Consider the following 9,352-nt stretch of genomic DNA (forward strand, 5'->3'; position numbering starts at 1 on the left):
CAGGATTCAGGTCATGTTACCTATGGACATTTTAGTGAAATGCAAGTCTCAATTATCAACGACGTTATATAAAGAGACTAATTATCTCGTGGTCCGGTCTTATACAAACTCTTTGTATAGGATACGCCCGCTCGTATGTCTCCACATGATGGTTAGATCAGACCATTTATAGCACTTTACAACACTTGTAACATCTACAAAGCAGGTCGTATCCATAGTTTCAATAGGATAAAGTGTCCCTCCTTTATCCATTTACTATAAACCATTTAGATTATTACTTAAGTCATGATCTACTTGTATGTCTCACATACATGCTTAAGTTACATGAAATTACCACGGATCTTAGTTTATTAGATTTGAGTAAATGCTTATAAAACAACATTTATTTTATTAATAACAATATGTGTACAAGATGTTTACAAACCACGAGACCACCGGGAGAATTAGGAAACCAATCCCAATAGGATTAAATCTACAGATAAAGAAATTAACTCACTTTATAAAAGCAGTTGTGAGAGCCTTTTTGATAAGCATGAAGACCACAAAGTCATATATTATAAATGAATCTTTCAAATTAAACTAGACATCACAAAATTTTATGAACCTCATTATAAAGCTTTTCTTGTGGCGAAATGTTTCACACAAGAAAAGGGCATCGACTATAATGATGTGTTTTCATATGTGGTTTGACAATCATCCATTCAAGTCTTACTTTCCATGGGTACTTAATCTGACATAGAGTTCGAATAGGTGGATGTCATTGTCGCATTCTTGTATGGAACCTTGGATGAAGTCATGTTTATGAAACAAGCCCTAGGTTATGTTGAAAAGGGTAAAGGCCATTTGGTTTATTATTTATAGAAATCCATTTATAGGCTTAAATAATCATCTACACAATGGAACAAAATATTTGATAGCTTTATAACCTTTAAAGGCTGGATTCCTTAATAACACTTTCGATGCTTGTATCTATAAGAAAGTTGCTACAAAATGTACTTCCTATTGTATGTGGATGATATTTTGATTACCTCGAATGATGTTCAACATGCATATGAAGTGAAATAATTATTAAGCACTGAATTCAATATGAAAAACTTAGGATTGTAAGAAAGGTCTTAGGTATGGAACTTAATAGAGTTAGACTTCGAAATGTTTTGTATATATCACAAACCAATTATTTTGATAAAGTTGTTAAGCACTTTCATATAGAGAATTTCAATGTAATGTCTCAAGTGTAGGAGGGAGACATGAATAAATTAAGATCACATTCGGATGAGAGAGGTCATTATGATATGAAAGTATGGTTAAAAAAAGGCTTAAAGAATTGAAAGTCACTACTTATACTAGTAAGGTGCACCTTCCTTTTTGATTGTTCAATCATAGAAACTCTACAATTACGAGTACTTAGCTTAGAGCAATCCTATGTTGGGTGATTTTCTAGGAATCTTCCTAGGATGCATGTGAGTGAGGACAAAGCATGCTGAAAGAACTCGTGATGGTTTGTGGGGACAACTTTCATTCTTAGAAGCAATTAAAGACAAGTAAAGATGACGTAATTGGGTCGCAGGAGATGCAGAGGAATGTCGGATCCATCAGGTGCTGAATCCGGATTTCGAATCTTGATTCAAATCCTGAACCAAATCATTATAGTTGATATCAGAGCTCAAGTTTTTAGGTTCTGTAGACTAACTTACAATGTAAGTCAATAATACCCCTATGGCCCATCAACAGATTCATTTTAATTGTCAGACACGTCTTATCAGTAAAAGTATTATGAAAAGTTTTATATGAAAGTACTTGTTCAATTTAATAGCACAAGTTATGTTCTACTATTTGTTTAACGACTAGGAATAAGTTAATGTGAGAAGATTATTCAGTTATGGCATTGTGGAAGGAAAACAAGATAAGGAAATGGCAGTTAGCTCATAAAAGGATTCTATTGAAAAGAAGCATATGTTTTAATTCAATTATATTGTACTTTACCATAGAAAATGAGAGGAATGTATTCAATAGAATTCCCTTCTTCGGGTGGCAAGTCGGTTGAAGCAGACATTGGAGCATCCAAATGAACCAGCATCGCTCCTCGTGGAGTAGATCCTGCATCCAACCAAGTATTTGATTTGATTTTTGAAGCATCAGTAGTCCGTCCTTGTTTGAGTGAGAGCACCTCACCTCCGAAGGACTTAAGAAAACTATGTTGAAGGAACTCGACAAATCAATCCGTTGCTTGTTGCTCTAACTTAGAAGTGGGCCTGGCTCGTTTGGCACTAGATTGGATTGAACAACCTATCTTTAAAATTCAACGGTTAGGGAGAGTTGAAAGAGTCTGATTTTCGGGAGGATGAAAAACAAAGAAAGGGATCGGGGGGGCTTTATGATCTACTTCCACAACTTGAAAAAGGAGTTTAGGAAACCGGAACCACATAGGTCCAACAACAATAAAAGCTGCAAAAAATAAAATATCTGGTCATAAAAATAGAAAGGCATGAATTGCGCAAGAAAACCACTCCCTTATTGTACCGAAGGAAGGGGTGTTTCCCATGCTCTTCCAACAGAAGCGCTAGTGTTATACAAGAAAACTCTATCACAACAAGTCGCGTACATAAGTACGAAATCAAAGTTTCTTTGTACATAAGAAAAAGAGAATATAGTTTTATTAAAAGATACTAAATATTAAAGTCAAATGTTTCAAGAGGAATTTTGAAAGGATTAATAAGTCATAATCGTTTTAGTGGTACTAAAGATTGGTAGACTGAGAAAGATATCGGGTTTTGGTTCTTCATGTAACGTGCTTAAAAAAATAAACTTTTACCAATTGTAGTATAAGTAATAATATGAAGACCTCTTTATAAAACATAATTAAGAGAAATTCAGCAATAAAAGCCAAGATGATTGGAAATTATAGTTGGTGTAGAATGGGAGAAAACAAATTGTCAGATTGAATTACTGTTTGCAAGGTACTTTCATTTGGTCTATGTTTTGTTGTGATGAAATGACTAAAGTTTAATTAACTATGCCAAGGGGAAGTATAAGTATTTGGAGTTTAAAAGCAATGTCAACGAGTGGAGAATACCCTACAAAAGTATGAAGTTCGAAATTGAATTGTAGATTATAAAAGGATTATATATGGTCACATATCTTAGTATAGAGATTATATTTCACTTGGAAAGTTAAAAAATGCACCTTGTTATTAGTCTTAACTATGTAAGGAAAGTAAAAGTATTTATTTATTTTTATTATTCTGAGTAGATAAAGGAAATTAATGTTTTGAGATCGAGGAGATAGTTTGATTTAGTGTTCTAAGATAAGGTTTATGTGTTTACAAGCCTTTGGAATTGGTATAAGTAATATTGTTACTACTTGCAACTTTTTGGATTGTGGCACGTGTTGGTTGAAAGGATAGTTTGCTTAAGCTATTGGTCATAGAACTCATTATTAGTATGAGAATTTTCTTCTCCAAATAAAATATTAAACGAGACAGTCAAGCATTGGGGGAGTGCTTGATAAACTTCATTAGAAACTATTGGAACGAAAGGTGAGGCTTTGTTAGAGAGAAGATAAATCATTGAAGGTATAGGCAAAGCTTATGGAATTTTGATTTCAGGCACAAATTGGAATAAGAAACTAATGAAGTCATTAATATGTTTTAAAGGTGAAAATAATTTAGCTCTAAGTAAAAAATTAGTGATATGGGTGTTAACGTTGAGTAAATTAAATCTCCCAGAATGATCACTAGCACAAGAGATAGTAGCAGAGCGGAACCTCTACCAATAAGATGTGGTTTGGGGACGATCCAAGCAAAAGTTGGTGGGCATGTAACGCCTCAAATGTAAGAGGTTGATATGAATGAACCAAAATCACATCCGAATGAGAGAAATTCTGGAGACATAGAAGTATGGTTAAGATAACGTTTAAAAGATGAAAGTCACTATCCATACCAACAAGGTGCACCTTCCTTTTTGGTGACTCAGTTATAGGAACTATAAAGTTAAGCATGCTTAGCTTTGAGCAATCCTATGTTAGGTGACCTCCTGGAAACTTCCTAGGATGCATTTGTGTGAGGATAAAACATTCTGAAAGGACCCGTAATGATTTGTGGGGACAACTTTCACTCTTAGAAAGCTCTTCAAGACAAGTAAGGATGATGCAGCCAGGTCACAGAGGATGTAGTGGAATCTCGGGGCCATCAGCTGCCGAATCCGAATTTTGAATCGTAGTCTGAATCTTGGGTCTAGGTCCTAACATTCAAAACAATTAAGACACCCCTAGCACAACATTTTAAGTTGTCATCACAATAATCATCCACTACTGAAGAGATCAATGAGAAAAAATCTATTCTATATGGTAAGCTTGCTAGAAGTTTGATGTATGGATAGATCTTGGGCTACTTAATGAACATGATTAGCAAATACATGAGGAAACATTGGAAAGCTCACTTAAGGCCTTGTTTATTCATAAAATTATGATAATGATTCTACTTTTGGATACATAGATTCTAACTATGCAGCTAATTTGGATCGATGACATTTCTTAATTGCCTATGCATTATGCTCTTTGAAAATGTGACCAGCTAGAGATTGATGTTCAATCATTGTGACTTTGTCCTTTGCTGAAGTTGAATTCATTGCACTCGTATTTATATGTGAAAGAACCCATGTGACTTAAGAGTTTTGTTATCAGAAATGTGTTCTACTTCGTGTAAAGTTGAGGTCTATTGTGACAGTCAAGGTGCATTAGCACTATCCAAAAATCCTACTTTCAACCATCGATCAAAACATATTGATGTTCATTGTCACCATGTTGGAGATACGATTTAAGACGATAAAGTCATTTTGTCAAAGGTAGATTCTTCCCACAACCTTGCACACATAATGACAAAGGGTCTCTATTCTGAAAGATTTGAGTACCTTTGCAATCTATTTAAGTTGCATGTTGGCGAAATCGTTTCTAGCAATTATTTGGTTACAAGTCAAAGAATGATTTTTATCGAAACAACACGATATGATCATCAAGAATGTGTTTGCTGGCCCTTTTATGTATTTTTTAGTCTCATTTGTCATTGATTTGCCATGTAACTAGAGTTGTAACTCCTTGGGTTAAATTAACCATGGTTAGCTTTATTTGTCACTACATTTGCATTACTTTGGTATTGATTGGGTGAGAGGCCTTATATCGCCAACTTTGTTTTAAAAAGAACCTTGAGCATTTGAGAAATCGCATAAGGATGACTGTGAGATCATCTTCTCTATTGACTTATTGTTGAAATGAAATGCACTCTCCAATTTGGATAGTGGGAGAAGCTTGGGTTAACCTTACTTAAAATATTGCTTGCATATACCCAAAAAGAAATTCGTTGGTATAACTCATCAATAGATCATTCAAAGTCTCATTTTAACTACTTTATAGTGGCCCTAATTTCATGGTCTTTTTCATTCCAATGTATTGTTGGTAAGCTCACATGTGCCTTTGCACAACTTCCATATGAATGGACCAATTTATTAAAAAACAAATCTCGAGAAAAATAATACGGAGAGGAAATTCAAATTTTTAATTTTTTAATTAAGAGTATATATCTTATACCAATAATATATAGGAGTTGTATCAAGAAAATCATAAAAGTATCACTTACACATAAATTAAGAAAATGAAAAATAAATGACGTTGGAGAGACATTAAATATGCATATATCCATATGAATACCATCATCAAACATGCATTAAAAAAGGGAAAGAAAACAAGAACAAGAACACCATACATTTGTTTGCACATAAGTAGTGATAAAATATTATATATGGAGAGATTTTTCAAATGGAATGACCAAGAATATTAGGTAAATGTTTAGGGTTTGAAAGTTGATCATCAAATTGCCTCCAAGAAGAAGAAGCTAGAAGAGTTTCCCAAGCAATGAAAGAATTGGCATCATCTCTTGTGGTGGCATCACATCCTATGTGTGTCACATGCTTCACATCTGTGGGAGATCCTATTTCCATATCCATCTCCATTTCTTCCATCTCATCTTTGTACACTTTTTCCAAAATAATATCATTACCCACAAAAGAAAAAGTAAACATTAGGGTTTTGATTTATAATGATCATTAATCAACCTTTTCTTTAATATGATAGTGAAAATGAGAGCTTCACTTTGGTAAAATTTTATAGAAAAAAACATATTTTTTATTTCTAGATTTTGGTTTAGTTTCTATTTAGTCTTCAAATTTTTCAAAATGCTACAATTTTAGGCCTCAAATTTTGAGTTTACTTTAAATTAGTCCCCAGGTTTCAAAATATAACAATATTACTTTTAAGAACTTCAATTTTCTTTCAATTTGATCCATAGATTCCAAGATTTACACTTTCAACATCGACTTTTTACTAAATACTTGCTTTTTGTCTTTAACGTTATTGTCTTTTAATTAATTTTTTTAAAAAATAAAAGAATTGTAATTAAGTTTCACTATTTTTCATGGTTATTAAAATTAAATTTAAAATTTCACTTCATAACTATTTTTAATTAATTAATAGACAATATTGTATATTTAAAATTTCACTTCATAATTATTTTAATTAATTAATAGACAATATCATCAAAGACTGAAAATGAGTATTTAATAAAAATTGAGATTAATAATATAAATCTTGAAATCAAGGGATCAAAGGTAAAATTGTTACACGTTGAAATCAAAGGATTAAATTAAAATCAAACTCAAAAGTTAAGAATTAAAAGTGTAATTTTTAAAACCTAAAGACAAATAGAAATTAAACCCAAAATCAAAGAAGAACAATGTATTTTTTCCGAATTTATATTTAGTTTTTTAACTTTCAAAATTAAGTTGGTTCTGTTGACTCGTGTCTCTTTAGTACATTTTTCTAATTTTAAAAAATATAATGGTTACAAAATTTCAAATAATATATATATATATATATAAAAAGTAATTTTTTAAGTGGTAGTTCTATTTTGACTGTGTTCTTAGATTTCGTGTTTGTTTATTAGAGTGTTTGTTTATTATCTAAAATCCTTGTGACTTTATTTTAAAGTATTTTTTCTTCTTTTTTTTATAATTAATTGAATTATGCTTATTTTTTATGACTTTATTTTTTAAATAGATGTCTATTACGATTTATGATACTCTATCACTAATAGATAGTATCATTTTGTTATATCTATAAATAAGTTAGACTCATTTTATTTTATGTGAAAACAGTCCATTTCATAAATGATTTTGAAATTAGATTAGAATACAAAGAAGAAAGATATAAATAATAAATGTAAATGTATTTTACAAACAGAAAACAACAAACCAAAATGTTAAGGCTATGAACACTACTTCTACATTCAAATTTCTTTCTTTATTATTTACTTTTCATTAATAGTTTAATAAACCAAGTCAAATTTTGATGATTAAAAAAATAGCTTTCAAAAAGTAGTTTTTGTTTTTGGAATTTGACTAAGAATTCAACCATTTTAATAAATTAATGTAACAATTGTGGATGAAAATAGACTTAGTTTAAAAAACAAAAACTAAAAATCAAATGGTTATCAAATATGACCTAAATTATCAAATAGATTATGCATTTTCTATTGTTTCATAAAGTCCATAATAAACGTACAAAAAATAAATTGAAATGACATGAAAATTGTGAATATTTTATTGAGAGAAAATTATGGTTCCGTCTGACTAAAATTTTGTTCTTAATTTTCTGTTTTTTAAAATTTAATGTTCATGTCCTCCCAATTCCATTACCATAGTTTTGATCTTTTTAAAAGAGAACTTTGAATCCTTAAAAAATACTTTTGTTTCTTTTTTCACAAAATATGACTTGATTTTCAAAATATAATCAGCAGGTGAGTAAAAAAACAAAAAACTTTAAAAAAGGATCCGTGTTTAAATTTCAAACAACAAACTAAACAAACCTAGACAAAAGTATTGAAAAAAAAAAAAAAAAACAAAAAAGCAAAAATAAAAAATAAAAGAAATATTATTTGGTACAGGGGGATTTTCAAAAAAGAAAAATAAGGTAAACTATTTATGTAGAATAGCAAAATTTAATCATTTTAGACTTCTATTAGTTTCTATTATGCAAAAACATTAATAGATTTCTATCAGTCTCTATCAATGATAGACATCTATTCAATTTCTATCAATATGTTTTTTACTATTTTTATAAATAGTTTAACATTTTTTTCTATCGGTAAAAAGTTTTCTTTGATATATTTAATTTTCCGGAAAAATAAAATAAAACTCACCAAATAATTGAGAGATGTTCTTGAAACCTTTGTAAAGCCTATGAAAACCAACTCCAATATTAGGCTTTGCAAGTGCTGTGAACCTCTGAGAGTTCTTCAAGCTTTCCTCTAATAGGGTTTCACCACCAACTTCTTCTTTCCCATCTTCATCTTTCTCACCTTCTTCCATATAACAAAACCAAACCAAAACAAAATCCACGTAAGTTCCTACCAAAAACATACCTCAGTTTGTCGAAAAATCGAAAATAAACATATATATTCACTTAATAAATTATATATCTAAAATAAGAGTACATTTAATTAGTAATCTAAAAATAATAATTTTAAAACATGTTTCAAAACCATATAAATGTTGGTTTCAAAATTTTCACTCGAAAATAAGAAACGAGATATGAATATGAATAAGAAACCGAACTGCATCTAATTATTTGCTACTCTCTAAGAGAATTTCTACTCGGACCGGGGTGGAGACGACATAGATAAGGAAGAGAAAAGAGAGAGAGAGAAGAGAGAAAGACTTGATGTAGGAGAAGAGATGGGGTGTGGTTTGGAAGTTGATGCATTATTGTGTTGAATTCCCACAGCAACACTTGATTCAGAGATACATCCCACAGAGAAAGGAAGAAGAACCAATCTCTCCATTTTACGTCTCATTTTTCTTTTTCTTCTTTTTTTTTTTTTTTTCTTTTTTCACATTCAAAGAGAAAGAAAGAGATTGAGAAATCAAATAATAGTTTTAATTTTCTAGAGGAGAAAAAAAAAGAAAAAGAGAGAAATCAAAACCCATTTCGGGGAAATGGAATTGGTTTGTTATAATGAAATAATAACGTTTGGCTGTGGGCAGTAGCTTTGATATAAAGCTACAATCATTTTTACGTATACAATCTCAAACCCTTTTTAGCTACAAGTAAAGTGGGGTTTGTTGGTACCCAAAAAAAAGAAAAAAATAATTAAATAATTTTACAAAAAGACCTAATTAATTGAGTTAAGGATTTGTTAATTCCACTTGATGGGTATGTTTGGACGTGAAAAAAAATAAATAAATAAAGAATCTAGCAATTACTGAGGGTTTCTATTTCATACCTAAATAACAAACTCAACATCTTT

The 9,352-nt window shown here is 30.6% G+C and overlaps 1 protein-coding gene across 2 annotated transcripts; it reads right to left on the bottom strand.

Annotated features, from left to right (window-relative positions):
* Positions 1-5,756: 5,756 nt before the first annotated feature.
* LOC120071781 (CRIB domain-containing protein RIC4-like) lies at positions 5,757-9,110 on the bottom strand. Of its 2 annotated transcripts, none has more exons than XM_039024164.1 (3): positions 8,764-9,110; positions 8,246-8,404; positions 5,757-6,025 (listed from the first exon to the last, which is right to left on the bottom strand). In XM_039024164.1, the coding sequence occupies exons 1-3, from the start codon at positions 8,897-8,899 to the stop codon at positions 5,805-5,807; spliced, it is 516 nt and encodes a 171-aa protein (XP_038880092.1). In that variant the 5' UTR covers positions 8,900-9,110; the 3' UTR covers positions 5,757-5,804. The 2 variants fall into 2 exon arrangements, with proteins under 2 accessions (XP_038880092.1, XP_038880090.1); XM_039024162.1 differs by having other exon boundaries at positions 8,246-8,407; positions 8,764-9,101.
* Between the last annotated feature and the right edge of the window lie 242 nt (positions 9,111-9,352).

The sequence above is a fragment of the Benincasa hispida genome, chromosome 2 (genome assembly GCF_009727055.1).
Source record: "Benincasa hispida cultivar B227 chromosome 2, ASM972705v1, whole genome shotgun sequence".
Taxonomy (NCBI): Eukaryota; Viridiplantae; Streptophyta; class Magnoliopsida; order Cucurbitales; family Cucurbitaceae; genus Benincasa; species Benincasa hispida.

Coding starts and splice junctions, on each gene's coding strand:
- LOC120071781 (XM_039024162.1), bottom strand. CDS start 8,899: ATGAGACGTAAAATGGAGAGATTGGTTCTTCTTCCTTTCTCTGTGGGA. Junction 8,408..8,763: donor CATCTCTTCTCCTACATCAA/GTCTTTCTCTCT, acceptor GTTATATGGAAG/AAGGTGAGAAAGATGAAGAT. Junction 6,026..8,245: donor GAACATCTCTCAATTATTTG/GTGAGTTTTATT, acceptor TTTTGGAAAAAG/TGTACAAAGATGAGATGGAA.